Source organism: Oryctolagus cuniculus, chromosome 8 (assembly GCF_051225735.1).
Source record: "Oryctolagus cuniculus isolate XC-2025 breed Fujian yellow rabbit chromosome 8, ASM5122573v1, whole genome shotgun sequence".
In the NCBI taxonomy this organism is placed as follows: domain Eukaryota; kingdom Metazoa; phylum Chordata; class Mammalia; order Lagomorpha; family Leporidae; genus Oryctolagus; species Oryctolagus cuniculus.
The window spans coordinates 146,598,392-146,622,653 of NC_142874.1; the positions used below are offsets into that span (position 1 = coordinate 146,598,392).

General features: G+C 44.3%; 1 protein-coding gene across 2 annotated transcripts in view; it reads left to right on the top strand.

Moving 5' to 3' along the window:
* Positions 1-24,262, top strand: part of CSMD1 (CUB and Sushi multiple domains 1) — a 2,062,046-nt gene that overhangs the window by 1,806,125 nt on the left and 231,659 nt on the right. For both annotated transcript variants that reach the window (XM_070047233.2, XM_070047234.2), the window contains exons 28-33: positions 1,469-1,607; positions 4,919-5,106; positions 9,022-9,216; positions 13,847-13,963; positions 19,345-19,458; positions 20,931-21,026. In XM_070047233.2, the coding sequence (XP_069903334.2) occupies positions 1,469-1,607; positions 4,919-5,106; positions 9,022-9,216; positions 13,847-13,963; positions 19,345-19,458; positions 20,931-21,026 (849 nt within the window). The remainder of the gene's footprint in view (positions 1-1,468; positions 1,608-4,918; positions 5,107-9,021; positions 9,217-13,846; positions 13,964-19,344; positions 19,459-20,930; positions 21,027-24,262) is intronic.

Sequence of the window (24,262 nt, forward strand, 5' to 3'; positions counted from 1 at the left end):
TCCCTGTAGGTGATTACAGTGAAACTGAATACTAGGGGAAAGGCGGGTCTCACGGGGGCGGGTAAAAACTTTATCCTATTACTCTTGGGTTTGTCTCTATAAGGAACTGACTATAAATATTTATTTCTATATCATCATTTAGCCTGTTATTAGACTGTGAGACTATCTCAGAAGTGCTGGGATTACTTATTTGTCTTCTTCTGGAAAATTAAGTTGACAAGGATGTGAAATGAGTATTTGAGGACCCATCCATCACTGAGAGCCGGAAAGCATGTGTCTTCATCTTCTTTCATTTTACTTATAAAAGCATTTTTTTCCTTTTGTATAAAAATCACCAGTTAAGACATTTTCTTCTCTGCTTATCTTCTCCTAAATGTATTTGCAATCAGGGATTTGAAATAAGATGTGTGGTTCAGGGGAACTCTGGGGTGTAATTGTGGTGCTAGGGCAAAGCAGTCTGGTGAGGGTCCACAGTACGTGACGTAAAGAACCTCCGTATCCAGCATACTCATGTATAGATCAACATAAAATGTGTGGGTCTTTGGATCCTGCAATGCTTAACACTTTCCATGTGATGGAAGATTAAAGAGAAATTTTGTCCCGTAAATAGTTCTAAGTATTTTAAGGACCAAGACTAAAAGCTCCAAAGTTACTGTCTTCCTGACCTAAATACAAACACATTTCAGTCAGCATTGATGACTATGAAAACTAAAATGATTATTAACATATAAAGTGTTTCTAGTAGCACGTACAAAGCACTGTAATGAAGTAGTATTTTTAATGGTTAATGTTTTATCTCAGCCCTTTATTTATATCCCTTAATGTGACCTAAACTTTGGGTGAATGTTTTGCAATTTTGAAATGTGGGAAATTGACGCATGCTGTACGTGAACCAGAGGATGTGAGAAATGTAAGATAATAGGGATTCACTTCTCGAGCAAGAACCTCCTTGATTCTTATAGAGATCCAGAACCTGGGCCGGATATTAGGAGAAAAGAGTGAACGAATGATAGGTGGCCAGTGTTCCGGGGGAAAAAGCGTTCTAGAATAGACAGCGAGTTGTGACCAAAGAAATGGCACAGAGATAACAGGAGCATATTGTGTTGTCATGGGAATTTTTTTTCTATCCAAGTAGTGTGTGTGTGTGTGTGTGTGCGCGCACGCGCACGCGCACACACTGAATGTTGAATGTTCAATTGAATTGGGCAAAACTTAAAATTATAAAGAAATTCTCATGTGTCAGAAGTCTGAAGAGCCTCCTTACACAGAGGGCAGGCTGTTGTACTTGCCTAAAATCCATCAACAATTCCATGAGAAACGTGCAACCTGCTTGAGTCTTGCAGGTGAACCTGGGCAGGTGAGCCCAGCACTCATGCTGGTGGGAGATGGCTGGTGAGCCAGCCCCTTCTGAGAGCACCTATGCACTGACTGCCTTTTTCTCTCTCCCCTGACTTGTGTTGCGTGGCAGCTGCATGCGGCGGGAACCTGACTGGCCCCGGAGGTGTCATTTTGTCACCCAACTACCCTCAGCCCTACCCTCCTGGGAAAGAATGTGACTGGAGAATAAATGTGAACCCGGACTTTGTCATCGCCCTGATATTCAAAAGGTACGCTTTCTCTCCAGACGTCTCCTTGCCGCAGGATTGTAGATGCTGTACTTAGAAAGGACTTCAGCGGGAGCTTCCTCGTCTCCAGGTCTACGTCTGGGTGAGCCTTGGGTTTGTGTCTGACAGATAGTGCGACCAGTCGCGAAGCGACATGAATGGAAGTGTGTCACTGCCCTCGTGAGCATTTCGATGCACTCAATGAGGCCCATGTCGGAAACCTTAATTTACAAGATATTCAAGAAAAGTAATAACCGTGTGATATAGATAAGCGTGCTGTCATCACTCACCGGCGCACCTGTCCTCTAAACGCACTCTGTCTCCTTCAATTCCATAACGTCCTGTCTGACGTTCGCGGAGCAGCACTGCCGTTCTCGTTACAATAGTTGAACTTGCTAAGAGCTGTGGAAGTGAAAGTGTCCTAGCACTCAGTGGCTGTAAACTGAGTAACTAGGCGTCAGTCTTAAATATGCGAACTTGCGCCTGCTGGACTGGGTGATAAAGGTTCAAGTACTACGCTTTTCCACAGAAGTAGTGATACAATACTGTCGTGTGAGTAGCATAAAGACTGTGGTAATTACGTTTTATTGATGCCCAAAGATCTTTTCCAACTTTATACTTGGGGTTTTGAACCAGATGGACGTGGTGTTTATAAAAGTAAGTGGTTTTATAGAACATGCGATTAATCTCGTGGTTCTTCAAGGCAAAGTGGTTCAGTGAGGTTGATTTGGCTATTGATAGAGCTGGTTTCCTTTTCTAGAGATCTTCCCATCTGTATTCAAGGCTGCAAGAGGTTACCTCTCTGCACTCTCTCCTCCTGATGAGATCTGCATCTGTGTAATTTTAAGTATCTGTGATCCTGAATCTTAAGTAGGTGGATCAGCCGTTATTTCCTGAATTTACTAAAGCTGCTATAAATTTACCAAATGGTGAATACTTCATTATGCCACTCAGCTGCCTCCCAGACCAGTCAACATTTGCTGCCTATATTTTTTGATGTATTTGTGTGTGTGTGTGTGTGTGTTTTTTAATGCCAAATTCTGGTGGTGCCTTCTGTGAAACCTGCAGACACCTCTGGTTCCAGATTAAAAGTAAATTAATGCTCAAAAGCAGAACAGGGCACCTTATCAGTCAGAGTTCCCTGTGTCTCCCTGGGTCTCCGGGAGCAGTCATCAAGGTTCCTGAAGTGCAGTGCGTCTGATGGTAGTTGGGGCAGTTTTATGCGTGTTGTTTGCCACCGCTCCTCATACCCCAGCCTGCAAGATTGAAATGGGGACTTTCCCGTTCCCTCTGGCTCTTGGAGTCCAGGAGTCACCAGCTGACCCCACGTCTCAGCAGGTCACACATCTGCCACTCTGTGATCTGGGCTGTTTCCACGTTGCTGCTGTGGTGCTGAGGGGCACTCCAGAGTCCTGGGTGGGGACAGGCTCTGCAGAGCTCAGAGGGAGGCTGGCACTGACGACGGCCTTGCGAGGTGCCTTGCTGAAGCGTGAGGCTCAGTCCAGGGACCTCTGGGGGCAGGGCAGGCATCTGGCATGAGCAACAAGGAAGGACCTAGAGCAGTCAGGAGCCACAGGGCCCCTGCTGGAGCCGGGGTCTTTGATGAGGGGCTCTGGTCATGCTCTGCAGGCTTAGGGCTCATAGTCACATGTGGAACTCAGAAGATGGCTCAAAGGCGTGGTCACACGCCAGCTCATTGCTGAGGCCTGTGCATGCGCACAGGGAGCAGAGAGCGAAATAACGTGGAAAGTCATCCCTGTTTACAGTTCCACTGTAGACTCCTGTGCATGCATTACCCCGTGTCCAAACGGACAGAGAATACAGAGCACACGCTTTTCTTCTCCATCTTTTTCATTGCTTACTTCATAACCTGTAATGATAATCCCAAATGCCAGACACTGGAGAAGCAGGATGGCCAGATTCCGTGGACGTCCTGGAAATACTCCAAACGTCACCCACCGTTACTTCAGCCAAGTTCTACTTGGTCAGTGTAGTCCCTGTTAGCCACTATGCCCATAACTACAAACGCTGACACCTTCTTCATGCCAACTTCATTTTCGAGCTTGTCAAGCAGACTGAGGGACTCAGCGCAGCACCCTTAGTGAAGCTATCCAGGGACCTCACACTGGAGTGAGCACAGCTGGCACCTCAGATGGGGGGAGAGTGGGCAGCCCTGGGGGAGCCCAGGGACCCACATTCTGGTGCCCCGCACGATGCAGTGGGCAGCTGCGGGAAGGACCTGCTGTTCTCACAGGCTTGAGTCCCCAAATGAAAGAGAGCTGCTTATTAAAGCGTTCAGAGACAGCAACAAACAAACAAAAAATGCCATGCCCCTCTTGGTCCTGGCCACCCAGCACGTCTCCCAGCAGAAAGGAAAGAGAGAGGGAGCTGCCCGCACTGAGTCCTCAGGAGACACAGAACCCCGACAGGAGGTGAGAGGAACAGGGGAGAGGCAGGCATTGGGATGACAGGAGGCATCTTCCAGTGTTTCAGTTGAGTCTGATCACGTCAAGATGTTAGACATAGCACCGTGCTTGACTCTCTGGTGTGTGTGTGTGTGTGTTTAAAACTCATGGACGCCGTCAGCACTCACATCTTGCCCTTGATAGTTCGGGGGCTGGGCTGTGAGACTCTGGGGTGCTCCTTCCCTCAACAACACAGGAGAAAGGAATGGAGAGAGCAGGAGAGGGAGAGGAGGTGTCAGCCCACTCAGCGTGGTGCAGCACGCTGTGAGAAACCCTGCCCTCTCGCCAGTGTAGACCGTTACTGCTGGATGGCCTCTGTGCAAGCAGGGACATTTCCATTTGTGAAGTAAAACCAAACAAAGACTGGGTAAGACTGTCAGGAGGGGTCAGTAATCCTGAGGGTCTGTCTTCAGTACAGACATATTCACATAAATATCAGATGCCAGTGTGGGAACCCATCCTTTTTGAGCCCCACTGTTCCGAACCCCATTTCATTCACTCATTGCCAGGTGCAGGGGAGGGAGACGTAGTGTGCCCATGGCAGGAGGATTCACGTTCTCTGCCTGTCTTCCTCATCCTCGTGTCCAGATGCTGAATGTCATTGTGCAAAACACTAATGTGATTTATGGAAACAGGCACTTGGGATGCCTGTTGCTATTCTTACATTTTGATTATTGCTACGTTTAGCTTTGGGATTGCACTACCTTTGGAATCTTGTGTAGAAGAGCAGACAGTAGCCTGATGAAGTATGAATAGTTGACGTCACACAGGGAGTGAAGGTGCGCTACTCTGCAAGACAAGGGAAGTGGACGCTGGGTCCCACAGCACCCCTGTGTTCTTCCCTTGCAGCTTCAACATGGAGCCCAGCTATGACTTCCTGCACATCTACGAGGGGGCCGACTCCAACAGCCCCCTCATCGGGAGTTTCCAGGGCTCGCAGGCCCCTGACAGAATCGAGAGCAGTGGGAACAGTCTTTTCCTGGCGTTTCGGAGTGACGCCTCCGTGGGCTTGTCGGGCTTCGCCATTGAGTTCAAAGGTACTGTGATCAGCTGGGTGTGTGGACAGTGGTTTGCACTGGGACTGTTTTCACCGCAAATGTTTTATGAAGTCTTTCACATCCGTGTAATACATAAAACGGTGACATGCAGCTCATTTTCCTGGGAAGTGACTCCTGCCTCCCTGGGGGAAAGGAAACTCCAGAGGAACATTCTTCCCTTAGCAGGAAGAAAAATAATGCTGGGAAATGTTATCCCAAGTTCATGGCCGTTTAGTATAAATCATGGTTTGTGTGATGAATAATTTGTTGACATTTAAGACTTGTTTCCAGCTGTGTTTTAATTGATTTCTTCTGGATGTCTAAATGTAAGGATATCAAAGTAGCTGGGTGTATTTTTTTAAAAGGTTTATTTATTTGAAAGTCAGAGTTAATCAGAGAGAGAAGGAGAGAGAAAGAGAAAGAGGGGTCTTCCATCTGCTGGTTCACTCCCCAGTTGGCCATAACAGCTGGAGCTGGGCCAAGCTGAAGCCAGGAGCCAAGAGCTTCTTCCAGGTCTCCCATGTGGGTGCAGGGGCCCAAGCACTTGGGCCATCTTCTCCTGCTTTCCCAGGCCACAGCAGAGAGCTGGATGGGAAGTAGAGCAGCCGGGACTTGAACTGGCACCCATATGGGATGCCAGCACTGCCGGCAGCATCTTTACCCTGTATGCCACAGTGCCAGTCTCTGGGTGTATTATTCTTTTTTTTTAACTTTTATTTAATGAATATAAATTTCCAAAGTACGATTTATGGATTACAATGGCTTCCCCCCCATACCGTCCCTCCCACCCACAACCCTCCCCTTTCCCACTCCCTCTCCCCTTCCATTCACATCAAGATTCATTTTCGATTATCTTAATATACAGAAGATCAGCTTAGTATACATTAAGTAAGGATTTCAACAGTTTGCTCCCACACAGAAACATAAAGTGAAAAATAATAGATGATTTTTTTTAAATGATGATGAAATCAGATCAGACCTATTGTCATGTTTAATCCCAGTGAGAGTCAAGTTGGGAGTTGATAATTTCTTTCTCTTTTTTTTTTTTTTTTTTTTTACAGAGGATCAGTTTAGTATGCATTAAGTAAATATTTCAACAGTTTGCATCCCCATAGAAACACAAGGTGAAATATATTGTTTGAGTACTCGTTATAGCATTAAATCTCAATGCACAGCACATTAAGGACAGAGATCCTACATGAGGAGTAAGTGCACAGTGACTCCTGTTGTTGACTTTACTAATTGACACTCCTGTCTATGGCATCAGTAATCTCCCTATGCTCCAGTCATGAGTTTCCAAGGCTATGGAAGCCCTCTGAGTTCTCCGACTCTTATCTTGTTTAGACAAGGTCATAGTCAAAGTGGAGGTTCTCTCCTCCCTTCAGAGAAAGGTAACTAGGTGTATTATTCTTAAGATTTATTTTATTTATTTGATAGGCAGAGTTAGAGAGAGAGATCTTCCATCTGTTGGTTCACTCTTGAAATGGCTGCACTGGCCAGGGCTGGGCCAGGCCAAAGCCAGGAGCCAGGAACTTCTTTTGGGTCTCCCACGTGAGTGCAGGGGCCCAAGCACTTGGGCCATCCTCTGCTGCTTTCCCAGGCCACAGCAGAGAGCTGGATAGGAAGTGCAGCAGCTGGGTCATGAACTGGTGCCCATATGGGATGCTGGTGCTACAGGCAGCGATTAACCAGCCACACCACAAGGCTGACCCCACAGTAGCTGGGTTTTATCTCAGTGTTTTTCAGAGCAGAAATAACTGTTGTCTTTTTCCTGGCTCTGTTGCTGACAGCTATTGGTTTGCCAGGAGCCCTGGCCCTGGGCAGAGCTGTGGGCATCAGATCAGTCAACGGCCTACAGAGAGTCACCATCACTGGCTACTAACACCCAGGGAAAACACACAGGCCACATACAGAATCACCTGTAACTTCACATTTTGCTGTTGGGTTTATGAAAATCTATTTTTTTTTTCAAATATATGTCTCATGTGAACAAAGAGTACAGTGTGTATTAGAAAGGATTGGAGGAAACAACAAATATGTTCACCATGTCAGATGTTTTATTTAAAAATTAGTGAAGTTCTTTTATGTTCAATTTGTAGAGAAAAATTACAAAGGAAAATACAGGATACATGCCACTTCTCCCTATTTGAATTTCCTTATATGGTTTTTAACTAGAAAATTACTCTATTTCCCCCAAAAAAGATCCGATTCTTCACCTTTACTTCAGTGAGAATACTTGGGCCTTTCGATCAGGGCACGAGGGCAGTTATGTTCAGGAGTAACTGAAACATCACTCTGAAGGCTTCTGTCGACTCATCAGGCAGTTTCAGTATTAACAAGAATTCGATGAAATGCACTTGGCCATAACAGTACCTGGTCTGTGACAGCCAAAAAGAAAAGAAAATCAGTCACACAGACAAAACCCTTCTTCTTTTTTTTAAAGGTTTATTTATTTACTTGGAAGTCAGAGTTACAAAGAGAGAGGAGAGAATGAGATAGATAGAGATATATATATATATATAGAGAGAGAGAGAGAGAGAGATTCCATCCACTGGTTCACTCCCCAAGTGGCCACAATGGCCAGAGTTGTGCCAATCCAAAGCCAGGAGTCAGGAGCTTCCTCCAAATCTCCCACACAGGTGCAGGGGCCCAAGGACTTTGAACCATCTTCTACTGCTTTCCCAGGACATAGCAGAGGGCTGGATGGGAAGTGAAGCAGCCGGCACTAGAACCGGCGCCCATATGGGATGACATCACTGTAGGCGGCAGCTTTACCTGCTATGCCACAGCTCTGGCCCCGAAACCCTTCTTCTAAAGTGAGGAGCAGGTGCGCTGACACGGCCCTCTCGGACACCTTGTGCTCGCCCAGGGGTTGCAGGTACCAGGCAGTGGTGTGCCGTTTCAGGTGGCATGAAGACGCAGCACCAGAAACCAGTGTGCTGTGTCTGTGGGGCTGATGGCTCCTGATATCTGAAGTGTTCTCCAGCGGAGCCTCACCAGAAAGTCTGAGGAAAGACTACAGCGCAGATGCTTTATATGGGCAGGGAACGGCTCTCGGCTGGTGCTCGGCACAGGCAGCAGGATCAGTTCTCAGGGCGCTGCGGGTGGATGAGCCGCAGGGCAGTAGGCTGGGCAGCAAGGAAGGGTCGGGCAGAGGCAGTCCATTCCAGTCCAAGGCAGGACTCCTCCCAGGGATCCTAAGTGGAACAGACAGGAACAAGAGCAGAGCATATGCATCGTGAAGTCATCTAATTAGGGAACAGGAGCAGTCGTAAGCGAGACAGGCACCCGTGATTTATCATGGAACATCCTGAACTGACAACTGGGTAAACAGAACCAAACCATGAGATGCAGTTCACCTGCAGAAAAACCTGTCCTCGGAAATCTAAATGAGCCCGTGAAGCCGGAGGCTGTGTAAGTGGTGTCTCATCCAGCAGTCAGCAGAACCAGGTGAGAATCTCCACCAAAAATGACAAAGAGGATGAGAGGTCCTAGGCGCTGCTGAGGGACAGACACTGAAAGTTTCCCATTGTGGACGTATTTGGTCTGTGTTTGAATAAAATAAATATTCTGGTTCTGTATGGGATTTCCGGCAGCTGCATAGAATGCTCAGAGCATGAGCTGCCATGTGAAACCTGCCGACACATAAAGTAATCCACATAATACATAAATCCACATAGCGAAGTCACGCTAGTCCTAGATGCCACACAGCACTCACCGAGAGCCCAACAATAGCAAGAACAGGCCTTTGGCAAAGCCGTCTGTGATTCTATCTGTGAATGTGGACCAAAGTCTGTGAAGTACATTTTATCAAATATAATGAATTGCCATGCTGGATTTACTCTACAGCATATCTGAGTACAGTAGACCACTGGAGGAGACTAATCATCTGGTGCGTATTCATTTCTCGTGCAGAGAAACCCCGGGAAGCTTGCTTTGACCCTGGAAATATAATGAACGGGACAAGAATTGGAACCGACTTCAAACTGGGCTCGACCGTTACTTACCAGTGTGACTCTGGCTACAAGATTGTCGACCCCTCGTCCATCACGTGTGTGATCGGAGCGGATGGAAAACCCGCCTGGGACCGCGTGCTGCCCTCCTGCAGTGGTGCGTGTGGGCTCTGGCTGCTTTGCTGTCAGTGCTGTCCCTGGGAGGCCCGCATCTCCACACCGCAGTGCTGGAGTGCTACGATGGCTCGGAGAACTGGTGTGGGACTGGACAGGCACTGGTCACTTAAGTGAGGCGTCCTCCCAGGTTGCCAGATGAGGCAGTTATCTTGTGTCACTCAGCCTGACACTTTTACTTCTCTTTTGGGCTGTTTCAAACCTGATCTACATATAAGGTACAAATTAACATTCTATGGGTGCTTCTTTCCATAGATAGTTGATGGATGATAGATAGATTGGTAGGTAGATAGGTAGAGTTTGCCAGTGATATAAAATATCCATTATATATACATACACACACACACACATATATACATATATAGTGGATATTTTATATCACTGGCAAACTCTACCTATTTATCATTTATTATCTATATGGAAAGAAGCACCCATAGAATGTTAATATACATGTTATTAACTATATTATTTATATATGAATATATATATATATAGTTAAGGAGGCTTGGCTGCTGGGACGCTCATGGCGGCCTGGTGAGAGCTCAGGCTAGTCCAGGTCAGGCCAAGTGGACACAGGCTAGACCATGCTGTTGGTGTCAACGAATCAGTCAGTGAGAAGCTAAAATAATTTGTAACAAAGATAGTACATGTTAAGTCTTCCTATCCTTTCTATTTTCATCTCTAATAAGAATGACAGAAATCTAAGTGCAGATGCTTCTCCGGTGTCAGAAGACCTGTAAGAGCCTGAAAAGGAAGACATAGTGCCCTTCACATGCGTGTTGCCTGATGTTCGAGTAACATTTTTCTTACTGTCTAACTGACAAGTAAGGCTTCATTCAGTGGGATTATAATCCTCTTCTATGAATTCATTTATATATTTCTGACATATTCATTATATTAACTTTCTCTGTATTTGTAGATTTCTTATATATTCCTTATATCATTTTCAAAATCATATCTACTCAAGATTATGTTAGGTCCTGTGACTCCTCCTTACATAATGTTTGTGTCTCTCTCACCACAAGCTGCAAAGGAGAGGGAGTAGCTGCCTGCAGTGCCCAGGTGGAGGAGCGCTGGCCACAGGGGAGCCCAGGTCCACCTCCACTTCTCACGAGGAGCATAAACACACAGTACTGACTTCCGTCTGCCCAGTCTCCTTCATAGCAGTTATGATCATGATCATATGAACATTTAGATACAAGAGAAATTCCTAAAAAACTCCATGTAGTCATTTTATAGAAAGTGAATATGAATTATGTCATATTTCAAGTGTACTTAAAATGCAAGTAGCTTTTTGAATATCCCAATAATATTACAGAATTGGAAGTATTTAATATCACTTGATATAAATTCTTGGTACGGTTACCCAGCATTCCCTTTTCCATATTGCTCAGTCACTCTCCGGGGTGAGGAGTGGGCAGCACGGGCAGGGCCCAGGGTGTGAACCCTGCGGCTGTGCTGGTAGGGTTTCCTGCCGAGTCAGCAGGTCCTCGAGTCCTTGCTTGGTCTCTGATGAGGCTCCAGGGCCCCTGGGTGTGAGTCCCCACATCACGTTTCCTGGGAGACTTACATGCAGTGATCACACAGCTCAGTACATCCAACTCTTCATTCTGTGCCTACCTGACTTTGAACACCGTCTTCAGGTAGACCAGGGCAGTGACCACAACCTCGAGAGCTGGCCCGGATCAGCCTCTGAGCAGCATGCGAGCCAGAGCTGCCTTAGCCTAGACCCTGACATCCCCGGCAGGAGGGCTGTCGCCCACACGGACGTAGGTGTTTCAGCATGCCTCCGCTGGGGTGGAGGGTCTAGTATGTTTCCTGTACTTGTGCACTCCCCGGGTGTCATATCTGTCCAGCAGCTCCCGTCTGGTTAGGGACCACATCTCTGTAAGGGAGTTGCAAATAGCGAGCTAAGGTAGGGAAGGATCACGAGTTTTGTAATTTTGTTAAAAAAGTGATTCTAAAGGATCTTGGTTTGTCATAAACTCAAATACCATTTGAATGTATGGGGGAGTAGTAATACTTCAGCCATGATAAAAACATCACAAAATGAGGCCACACTGGGGAAATGAATATAGTAGAGATAGTTTATTTTTCCTTGTCTGAAAACTTAGGGAGTCTCTGTTTAGATCACCAAGGGCATAGGTCACAGACCCCTGGCTGCTTCTTCCCTGATACCCCATGGAGTAGCCGAGGAGAAGGGTCCCGCAGGCCTGTGGGGGTGACTCAGCACATTTGCACATGAATCAGTGCCTGTGAACCCTCAGATCCCCAAGCGAAGCCACAGGCCGTTGCTCTGTTTTAGCCCTTTCGAAAGGGCCCCAGTGGGTGCATGTTGGAGCAGGTTACCTCAGGTGCACAGTACAAGCTTTCCGTGCCTGTTCATCCGTTGCCTGCAGTTCTTGCTCCTTGAGGTTTTCTGTAGAATAATTGGAACCAAGATCGGAAAGCACAGAGCTCCTTCATGGATCAGCATGGCTTCTGTTGGCAGGAGGTTCTTGTTTGTTTGTTTGTTCATTAAATTTGATTGGATTTGCCTGCCTTTAAATATGAGCTATACGTTCCAATTAACCAAATGGATTAGGAAGCTCTTATTACCATCTGCAATGAATGCCTCTGCACATCTTTCTTCACTTAAGAAATAATTCGTTCAATATCAATTACCAAGGCAGGAAGCACATATTTTTCTTCTGTTATCACGTTAATGTAAAGTAATTTCTAACATGCTGGTTTCATAGATTAACAACATAACATGGACAGAATACTTAGCAATAAAAAAAAGTTCTCTACATATTTTACTCAAGTTCAAGAACACTTAATGCGTCGGAAACGTGCTATATGGTTTGAGTGCCTGTCTCTAAGCCTGAGTAAGAAGGTACCCTCATAATCACAATTCATCAATGCCACCAAAGACACCAGGCCAGTGTTCCTCCATTCCCTCCCTGGTTGATTTTAGTGCTATCATAAAGTAATGTGTTTTGTCTTATCATTAAACAAGGTGAGACATGATAGTTACATTTTAAGAAAAAGAAGATGCCCATCTCTAATAATTGGGGCATTAAAATGTTGGCCCTATGGTGATTCATTCCAGTTTTCTTGCAGCCCTCTTGTTTAAAATCTGAAACGGACGAATTTTTGAGCTGAAAGAAGGGTCTTTGCCAAATGATTTGGTTGCTTTCTATGACTGGGCAAAAAGAAAATGGATTTCCATTCAAGAATCTGTTCTCATTTCTAAAAAGTTGAATTTTCACTTGAATTCAGTTGAATTTAAAGGAAAGGGAAGGGCTAATTCTGAAATGGTGTGGTTGGTGGGAGAGAGAAATCAGTGCTGCGGCGGCACTGACCGAGGGCATCTTCCTGCATGTTGCTGGAATCCTCCCCCTCTGGAATTTAGCCTAAAGAAATCTCTAGCATCTGCAACTGGAAACACAATTTTCCTATTTAAAATTGTAAGAAAGTACAGTGTGCTTTAGGGTGATAAATGAATTCTGATTTAAACATAAGAATGAAGACTGTGCTTAGTTTAGGTAAGTGAAATGTCTACTAGTTGATCATAAACAGATCAAAGCTGTCAGCTGTCTAAGCTATTTTCCTTTGACCTTTAGAATATGACTTAATACTTCCCAAGCCATGGTATGCATGGATTTGGGAAATCTCTTGACAAATCACGGACACACTTGACAAATCATTCAAGAAGTGCCTTAGAATTAGCATTAACGAACTCTAAGGGGGTTTAGAAATCATGGAGAGTGTTCAGTCCATCAAGTAGGATTTAACAGTGTGCTAATTAATATTCAAAGGATTAAACACAATACCTCTAATTTCTGTTTTCTTTGTGCTTGAAAACTGCCATATCAAGAAGAAATGAGCTCTTGGAATGTAGACTTTTTCCAGTACTGAAATTCTTCTGAATACAATTCACTACAGGTGCACCTGGACAGGGACTGTAATGAGGCCAGTGACAGGTGTGGGTGCAGGGTGCCGGCAGTGAGGGACGCCTGTCCAGGTCACCAGTCTATAATCTAATACACGAGCCGACTCTGACCCACTTTGTATAAAAATATGAGATGTTGAAATACTGGAAATTTAATTGAAAAACTGAATATCAAATGGCTGGGATTTAACGGGATGGCTATCACCCGATACATCAAAATGTGTTTTGAACATGTGTACAAGTTTTCTCAAGAAAAGCTGTACTGAAGTTTTTTATAAGATAATGAAGGGTAAAAAACCAAGAAACACATCTGCACACATATACACACTCATAGACACATGCACACATGCACATACACACAGGTACACACAATGCACATATACACACAAATACACATACAGACATAAAGACATGATAAAATATGCAGATATCCAAATACTCTGACATCCATGCACAAACATGTGTGAGCGCCGACACGCACACACTAAGATGTCCATATAACTTCCATCATTTTATCTGCCCTGGTTCTCTAACAAGATGAGTTCCTTCAGCTTGAAACTGCATTTATAGAAAGAGACACCAGAAGTGTTTGTAGATATCCACATGCTTTCTTGCTGAATCTATGAGAAGGAAAGCTAGAGCAAACGCGTACCTAATACTTGGATGGTTTCCTTTTCAGCTCCCTGTGGAGGCCAGTACACAGGATCAGAAGGGGTAGTTCTGTCTCCAAACTACCCTCATAATTACACAGCTGGCCAAATATGCCTTTATTCCATAACTGTACCAAAGGAATTTGGTAAGACTTTCTTTTATTTTAATTCATTGTATTTCCTTCAGTGTTGATTTACTGTCATTCACTACATCAATATTCCAGCTCTGAATAGAATAAAATATTGGTAAAGAATGTGAACTCCAGTGAAGTCACTGGCTTCCTAAACCCTAGATGAGGCCCACTGCAGGTGAGAGAGAACATGCTGGGATTCCCTTCTGGAGTCTGACCCAGAACAGTCAGTAATTGGGCTTTGTTCTTTCTTCCTCCTTCACAAATCAGCCCTCCAGCTGGTTTTGTAAAAGGAAGGTTGCAAGGTAATGTGTGGGTTGGGAGGAGGCTGTTCATCTCCCTGTGCAGAGTGGGCGTGGCATTCAGTGAGGGAGTCTGGTAGAGGTTCCTGGATCTGTGAGTCACTTCCCAGCGGGGGGACCCCAAGGGGGAGTCCTGACTGTGTTGCCTGGGGCAGCCTCAGGCCCTGGACCCCTTCACCGTGCTCCCCACTGGGACTGCTCTCCGGAATGACTTCTCTGCCAGAGGGGCCTGCGTGGTACCTCTGCACCTTGTCTGCCCAATGCCTGCTCTCGCTGCTGGTCAGGAAAATTTGCCTCCTGTTGAATTCTTTTCTGGGGTGAAGCAGATAATAGTTTCAAAAATCATATATTATTTCCCCTCCTCCAGCCATACAATTAAAAACCCTACATATGCAAAAACTTTGTCTTTACATTTCAAACCCACTTAGATGACGTTTCTAATGTAAGATTCATTTGAGAGGAACATTTAGGGAAGCGCAAGTGTGCCACAGAGAGTTCCTGGCTGGGTAAGAAACTTGCCTGTGGGAGAGGAAGGATGTCCTTGGAGCCCCACTGTGCGCTAACACCCCCTCCTGACTTCCAGGCTTGAGCACTTATTTTGGCCTTGGGTGTTTACACAGCATGCTGTTGGCAGCCCATGGTGCCTGTTGATACCACTCCACTTAGCTGCTTACCTGGGTTGGTTTTCAAGAGTTAATCATATGTGCATAAAGTTAATTGAAAATAGATCTTAGTAAAAAATAAGAGCATGAATAAGAAAGGGAGCAGGAAGAGAGTTGAGAATGTGGGTGGGAGGGCAGGCATGAAGGGAAGAATTACCATGTTCTTAAAGTTGTATGCTTCTGTATGCATTCCTGTGGACTTACTTCTAAGGGTACAGTTTAAAAACTTGCCATGGGACCCCAAATCCCCTTAAGCTGGATAGTAAAAATAGCATTCTAAGAGTTAAAGTGATCATATAGATAGGATTGAGTGTTACAGTGATCATATAAATAGGATTAACTGGTAATAATAATATAGAATTAAAAAGGAGTGAATGCTCCAACGTGGAAGCAGTCCACACAGAAGACTCATAGAATGACAATCGCTTTAAATAGCACTCTGACCTCAGAAACAGCCCCAAGGCTTTCTGGTCTGGCTGAAATGCCCATGAGAGCATTTCAGGCATAAAAATTATGACACTGTGGCAAAAAATGTCCTACATGAAGGATCTCAGTGAGACCCCAGTGGAAAGAAGTGGCCACCAAAGGAGGATATACTTTTCTTTGAAGGGAGGAGAGAACTTCCACTTTGTTTATGGACCTGTCTAAATACTGATGGAGTTTGTGGATTCAAAAAACTTCCATAGCCTGGGCAGCTCATATCAAAAGCCTCAGGTGATCACTGACATCATAGATAAAGATGTTGATTGTTAAATTATCAGTAAGATTCACTGTGCACTAACTCCCTTTGCAGGACCTCTGTCCTCAAAGAGTTATATTCTGTGAGCTAACAGTAAAACTTGTTCTCAAAGATTTATTTCATTTTAGTGTATTATGTGGAGGATATTCTTATGTCCCATAAGTTTTAATCATGCCAGAATGTCCAATTCCATTGCTTGTTTTCTTAGGTGCTTCTTTAATTAATGATAAAAATTGTTCTCATGGACTTAGTTCTTTTAATGTATTAATGGAGGTCTTATGTCTCATGAATTATAGTTATATATAGTTGCTCACAAAAGATGTATCATTCTTGAGTGCTTCTTTAAAGTTAATTAAGTTTCTCAAAAAAAAAAAAACTGAAGTTATCTTCAAGATGCAATGACTTTTAACAGCCCTTGTCTCAACTATTGAGGAACAGGTTTTGTTTTTTTTTTTTTTCGTGCAAATTGTTGAACTCTTTATAGAGTTGATCTTCTGTGTATAAAGTTAATTGAAAATGGATCTTAGTGGAGAATGGGATTGGGAATGGGAGAGGGAGGAGGAGGTGTTGAGAGAGTGGGTGGGAGGGTGGGTATGGTGGAGAGAATAACTGTATTCCTAAAGTCGTGCTTATGAAATGCATGAAGTTTGTATTCCTTAAGTAAAGGGTTTCTTTGGGGAAAAAAGAGAACCATCATAAAAATAAGTTTAAAACAATAAAGAAGGGGTGATGTTCAGGACAGGGCAGTGTCCTATTGGTTTGCCCACTAGAGGGCATCACACCTGAGGCCTGACAGATGCCGGTGCAGAGGGCAAGGCCCCCCAGTGGCAGAGTGAACAAATGACAAACACTCTGTTGTTTTCAGGGAACAAAGCGGGGGCTCACAGGTATCCCTCTGTTCTAAGCAGCTCCCCCCCAAAATAAGAGCTGTTAAGATTCCAACTTTCTGTGCTGGACCCAGTTCTCCCACCTCAGGCTTAATTCTATATTTAAATGAAAAACTTTCTTTTTTTCACCTCATTGCTCACCAACATTCCTCCAATTACTTCTATTTTTTATGAGTTTAAGAGAAAATATATTTATGTCAGTGGAATATAACAGCAGTATTCTATGATTTTATTGCAAAATTCTGTTGTTATCACAATGCAGTTATGGTATTCAGGAGAGCAATGCTGCACCCCAAATCTAAATTTTGATTGTCACTTCCTAATCTGAAAGGTTCAGTGACACAGACGTATTCTATCTAAAGGAGAAATAATTGACAGTCCCTAATGTCTTTTACTGTCTTCAGCCTCTCCCTTACTTATTCCTAGAAAATTACTTGATTAGTGAAACAAGTGTGCAACAGTGTGGCACACACTGTAAGCAGAAAGCAGCCCATGCCCCTTCCATGCTTGCTGTGTGGTGTGTATGGCACATGAGTTGCTGTGGCCATTACTAGGTAGGAAGGGCTTTGAGCTGTTCTGGTCATGTGATGCTGAAGACAAGTCAACAGACCTCCTCATTTTCTCTGTTTTCATCCAAAAGCATCCACACAGTGTTCTTTCTAAAGCAGCAGTCTGATCATGTTAACACCTTGATAAACATGTTCAGAGCACAAACCGTGTGTTTGGATCTGGCCTTTCGGGGCCTTTGCAACCCAGTCTCCATCCCTCCCCAACTCCAGGGACTGTTAGTCAAACCAAACTACTGGCCACACTTGGTACTTCCAACATTTTGCTATGTGCTCCTGCTGGAATCATTCCCTGATGTTCCATTCTGACACGAACAAAGTGTTTAAATTCTCATCCTTGAAGAACTGGCTGTGATGTTGTCTCTCCCCATGAAACAGCAACTTTTCCCAGCACTGGAAATAACCACTCCTGTAGCTTAACGCCTTTCCCCAAAAGTCGTATTTTGTGCTCTTTGTCACGATCTCCTCACTCCTGGTAGCGGCAGGACCATCCATGAGCACAGCTTCTCTCTCGTGAGCCTGCTCCTCTTCTCTTGAGTGAATGTCAGCCATGGCTGGAGCTCAGCTCCAGAGAGCTGTCCAGAGAGGCTCCGGGTCTCTCTCCAGAATGAACTCAGTGTGCCGTGGCTGCTCAATCCTTATTTGTTGAGGGATACTGCTGCATGCATCCTGTGTGAGCCCTGGGACACAGCCACCATCTTCTTAATTCCTTTATTAGTTTCTAGCATAAGGTTGGTGGTTGCCTAATGTTTCCTGAAGAAAAATAAGAATTCTGTATATCGGTTTCACTTCTTCTGTAATTAAAAGACCCAGGCACTTGGCCCCCAGCATGCCAGAACTTTAATTAATTTGTGAAGGTTGTGGGCAGGGAAGAATTGTATGAGAAGGTTTGGGGAGGGAGCTTCAAGCCCTCTTCCTCTGGAACCTCTGGACCACGGGCTTTTAGAGCACATTACGTTGTGAAAATCGGCTTTGCCCACGTGCCCCCTTGTGTTTCTCCCAGGAAATTGTAAAGTCTTAGACGACACACTTACACATATGTGTGCACTTACTATCTTACATGTATGCACACATACAGAGAAACAGTCGTAGCTAGATTGCCTCCATTGTACACATTATTTCCGTTAGAATTCTGACACATAAAACTGATATCACGCTTCTTATTCAGCCTGATTTAGAGTGATTCTAGGGCAAACTTTACACATAAAGAGGGGAGCATTAGTTGCCCATTGCTTATAAATGGATGCTAAACCACAAATTTTCTAAATATTGTAAAGGCCATCTCTGTTATCTAATACAGAAACACTGACTAAACTTAAAGTTGGACAGTGTGTGATTATGATTTATCTGGAGCGATGTGCATATAACTTAAATAATTTATAAGAAAAATAAAATTATAAAACAGAATCACAATAAACAATTCCTTTCATATGTTGCTGAACTGAGTACATGACCGAGTTAAAATAAATTTGTATGTGGCATTGTAATAAGTTTTTGTAAAAAATTCTAGATTCTTTACAAAATTTATAATGCAGTTTGAGCCCTATGCTTACTTTTCATTGAATAAAATGTCACTAATCATTCAAAACTAAGTGGTGTATCTTTATAGTTTTCCACTAATGGTGTCATATTTATTAAAAGAAAAACATTTCCAGTTATACAGTGTTAAAAACAGACTAGGTAAGTTTCAATTTTCTCGAGCAGGAAAAGTGTTCTAGACGTGAGCAGCATCCAGTCCAAAGATGGTTCAAAACCATCCAGCCCCATTGCACGGGCCATATTTATAGTCAGGGGCAAGGAAGTGTCAAGAGAAGACGCGTGATTGGCTGCAGTCAGCCGGGCCTTGTACGGTTAGGTTTGCTGGCTTTCGGCCTCTGATTGGCTGGCCGTGCAGTGGCAGCGTTAGCTGTGCCTCCTTTGCTTGGTTGCAAGGGTCCCTTCTTAAGCTGGGTTACAGTTGCCACAGTGTACTGTGTCTAGAGGCTGCTTTGGGCCAGAGTAATCATTTAGTACAGAGTCTGAATTAGCCCAAATATACTTTGATTCAAGATTTTTTAAAAAATTAGTTTTCTCCTATTATTAAGTACCAGTAGCAGAGAAAATATATCAGTAATTTTTTTCCAGAGTATCCCTAGGGTGGGGTCACCCAGGGGAATTGATAAACAGGCAGTACAAGCCGTCATCCGCATTTCAGTTTACTTTGTAAAAGCCCGTTGTGCCGGCCTCCCCGTGTTTTGCAGTGGTGTTTGGACAGTTCGCCTACTTCCAGACAGCCCTCAACGACCTGGCTGAGCTGTTTGACGGAACTCATCCGCAGGCCAGGCTGCTCAGCTCCCTCTCCGGCTCTCACTCCGGTAAATGCCTGGAATTTTGTCTGTAATTCCCTTTGGGCTACTTGGTTGATTGATTTTAAACTTGCCTCTTTCTTTCTCTCTTTTTGATGAATGAGAAATTTAATCATCTTTGAATTTTCAATTGTGTTAGTAAAATTTTATTTTAAACAAAATATTTCAAATGTGTAAAGCCACCTGCTTTCATCACTTTACTTTCTAAGATTTCGAAGAATATAATAATCATCTCAATAAAAGAAGCAAATGCCACAAAAATGAAGAGTCAATAAACTCTCTTTTTTGTTATCTTCTATTCTGTATTTCTTGATCTTCCTCCTGGAGATAAAGACAATTAACATTTTGGTCTCAGTCATCCTAACCCTACAAATATAGACATGTGGAAACCCAATACCTGCTAACACAAGTATGTGTGTACATGTGTATGCATATATCCATACACATGCATACGCATGTAAACATACATGAGACCTCATGAAACATGGAACATTATTTCACAACTTGTTTTCATTTAAAGTGACACATCTAAGTGTTTCCTTATGAAACACATAAATGAATATCAGCAGCAGTAGGTTTGTGCTGGGTGGTGCTGTGCTAGGTTAGTGTAGCACAGAGTACTTAGCTCCGCCCTTGGCCAGTGCTGCAGCTCCTCCTTGTACACCTGCTGTGTGCTTCCATTCACTGAGAAAATTTGCCAGGTGGTGCTATGTGCACCACAACTTCAGCTAAGGCAAAGGTTTGATTATTTTTCATTTTTTCAACGTTATCCAAAAATCTGAACACCAGTGTGGTGTTATTTTCTGCCGATACCCGAGGCAATTGTGTTTAGGAAGGCATCACAGAATACGCATTTTTAACCTGCTGAAATGTAGGAACCAGCTCTCAGCACTGCCACACAGAGTGCTATGTGTGCATTAAAGGGTTAAAAATACACATCTGGAGGCTTTATTCTGAATCCTGTAATTTTTTTTTTACAGTTTTGGTTTCAGAGACATTTTTCAGTTTTTATGTAAAATCCTACTTAGTCATTACCAAATTAAGTTGACACCAAGTGAATAATTCACCCAGCGCTTGGACCGCTGTCTCCTGGACATGGGGACTTCAAACAGTGCAGGGCCCATGACCTTTCTGATGACCATCGTTCGTGTTCATGGATTTCAATAATATTTGCATCAAATGAACTTTTGTTTGTTTTCCACATGCATTTAGAAATAATATATTATATTTTGAGCTAATAGTCCTGCTACTGTTTTCTTCAAAAGTAGATAGTAATTATAGAATTCACAGTCAATTATAGTTTTTAAAATCTTGATAAACACATTTTGGGTCGTCAACCCCAAAGCAAAGTAATTGTTGTTGTTAAGTTCAAAAGTTAAATATGAAATTTCAGGTTGATATTTATTTACCAAAATCCTCCTTTCTGCTGCAGCACGGTGCGGCTTCTAGAGGCAGGTTGTTCACTCTGTTTCTAATTCTAGGTGAAACGCTGCCGTTGGCAACATCAAATCAAATTCTGCTGCGATTCAGCGCCAAGAGTGGGGCATCTGCGCGGGGCTTCCACTTCGTTTACCAAGGTGAGCCTGGCTTTGCAGTCCCTGCCGCCCCCTGCTGGCCACTCACCGCCCTTCTTCCAGTTAAGGCGCTGCAAACTGACTTGCAGAAATCTTCGGAACATGCTTGCGTGTTGCATCCAAGTGAGATGTTTCACAGTCACAGTGGTCTCCATCCTTGCGACCGGTCACCCAAATGCATTTATAGTGCCTTGCACAGTTATGTGTCTTGTGTAAAAAATACTAGCGTAAAGCACAATTGAATGAAAACCAAAGTACGAAGTATCACTCGTGCATCTATCAGTCGCCCTAGTTACCTAGCAGTTTGCTTTTATTTTGTTAACTTCTGGCACCGCTTCATCTTTACACTGGATTTTGAATTTGACACCTGATCAGTACTAATCTGAGGTTGCTCAGAAGTCGTGGGGAGGAAGAACCTGTCCTCTGCTGTTCTGCGCCTCTGTGTTGCACGTCCGTCACGTGCCCCTGAAAGGACCAGCAGACACTGAGCACCAGGGACACAGCAGGTGTCTGTGCGGCCGTGTGTGACAGAGCCGCCGGGGACCACAAGGGGCTAGCGTCTGCGGGGAGAAACTGTCTGCTCACAGCTGAGAAGCAGTGCGTGGGTTTCCTAGGCACCAGTTTGCTCAGGGCCAGACCTACTCAACTTTCTTCTTCAGAACTGGGCTGGAATCGCTCCTTATAGCAGTGTCTTTCCCTTAATGGAAACTTCTACAGAAGCTGTTTTTGAGCACCTAGTTTTTAAGGAATTATGTAGAATAACAATGTCATGTTTTTTACAGATCGTCTGTAATAATTTTACCTCGTAAAAGCATGCTCTCAAAATAGTTCACTGTACAAACTCTCCAGTTTTCAGCCAAAAGATGAGGTAAAGGGTAACGGGAAGGGTGAGATTGATTATTTGCCACCAATAGGGAGGCAAAATCTATAGCTCATTCAAGGGGCAGTGGATTGAACGATGAGGCTATAAAAGTAAAAGCGGTGATGTCGTTGGGTTATATGTCATATTTCACGAAATTAAGATGTAAATAATTAACGAGTATTAAAAATAAGCATCATTGGAGAGTGGCCAACCTCGGTGAAACGCCTCTTACCAGTCCCAGTTTCCTGCATATAAATCGCATAGTGCTTTGCCTAAGCAGACGCACAGAGCACAGTTAGGATGACATAGAAAGAGGGCTGCTGGACGTGGAGGACGGTTTTCTCCTAGAAAGCTCCAAGTGGCTGGCATCAGCTGCCTCTGGTTTTTGATAAAGATCAGAAAATCCATGAGAGAAAATATTTCATGTAAATGAACCAACGTCTAGCCTATCTCCTAATGCTACCCTCAGAAGGCATGCTTTTAGAAATGTTTCCTTACTTAGAAAAATGCGTAATAATTGAAATACATAAAATACAGAAAAGTAGAAAGAAAAAGTCATTTATAGAAGGAACCTATTTTCCTTGCACTTAAAAATACATAATGACTTCAACATCTTCAATATTTTATAAGTCCCAATATATCTTATTTTGTTTCTACTGGTAAGCTTATACAAAAACTTATTTTTTAATCAAATCTGAATACTTTGAACAAAAGAAACTAGGATCATGAATGCAATTTTTAAGTCATTTACTAGCACAAGGATCATTTTCAATGACCAAGAAAAGCTAAATTGAAACATTGCTTCTTGAAAGATAGCAGTTAGGTTGAAGACTAGACGTTATTGGTCCACCACTGCATTAACTTTGTCTGAATATTGTTCCCGCACACACTTGCAAGCTTAGAGCCACACAGACTCCCATGCTTACAGGAGCACTAACCCTGTTAACAAACAATGCCAGCACTGCTGCTGGAGTCTTGCATGAAACCTATGGGTGCAGTGTCAGGGTGCAGAAGGCTGTTGGTGACCACAGGTGTACAAAGAACTCAGTCTCTGACCCGTGGGCCCCTGCCCCTCCATGTCTTCCTGGGCAGGGGTGCAGGAAAAATGTTAATTATGCTGATGTTGCTGTCTTTCTGGACTTGTGGATCCGGAAGGGTAAAGGGATGCTAACAGACTCCTACTATGTAGCCTGTGAGTCGGCCTTCTTGGGTCTTGTTCACGTCTTCGTTTCCCACCTTACTTGAGAGTAGAAGGCTATACATGAAAAGCCCGTGGGAGGAGAGAGCACCAGTTAGAACTGCAGGTCTCCTGGGAAGGCCCTCTGTAACACGGCACTTGCCTGCTCCTCAGTATCGGTTTCTCAGCAAGACGATGTGTCGCCACCCATGCAGAGCCGTGTTCCAGACTGAGTTCCTGGATGCCAGCTTCCGCCTTTGCAGCCACTTTAGGAGCGCACCAGCAGACCGAAGAGCTCTGACTCTCTCTCTCTGTGCCTGTCTCTGTCACTCTGCCTTTGAAATAAAGATGGAGAAGAGCCGGGAGGTGGGGGGAGAGGAGACTGACTTGCCATTATCTGCTCTCTCCCAAGGGTATCGGTAGGAAGCTAGATCAGAAGTAGAGGCGGGACTCAATACCAGGCACTGGGGTGAGCTATGCAAGCCCCCAAGGGGCACTTCACTGTCCGCGCCACAATGCCAGCCCACGACCTGCCCTCTAGCATTCATGGTAGAATAGTTCATCGAAAGGCCTTCTTGAAGATGAACGGAGCTAGAAATGTCGACACCTTTCTCAGTCTGCATGAGGATATGGAGAGTCCTTCCTGAGCCAAGTCACGTCTGGGTTGATTTTCCTTAGTGGTCTCTTCTTGTACGTGGCATGAGTCATAAGGCTTACGTGGCTTTTTGCTTCTTACAAACTCACATTTTTATAAAGAGCATATAAATGCACAGTTTTCACAAAGAAGTTTCAGCATAGAATTTTGTTTGCAAGTCAGTGATACATAGTTGAATTTGTTGACTGGCAGCAACTTGTCAAACCAGATTTTTCAACTACTAGAGGGGGAAATCGAAAATGTCCCTCAGCCACTGCGCAGAACAAGAAACTGCCTCGCCAGGATCATGGAAGCCGCTCCTGCCTGCATTCAGGTTCCTCTTAGTGCCGACGCTGTCATGGTGTTCATGGCACAGGTGCCGGGAGAGGGCTGCAGCCCAGAACTGGCCCAGCCCGTGTGGGGGTGAAGGATGGTGAGCAGATACATCCCATTACACATCTGCTTCTTCCTCGGCTGTTGTGCGTCACGCACCCTGCCTCCCGCTCTCCCTCTTCCGCAGTCCCAGAGGGCAGCCCAGCTCTGCAGCAGCCCGTGCGGCGTGGGCA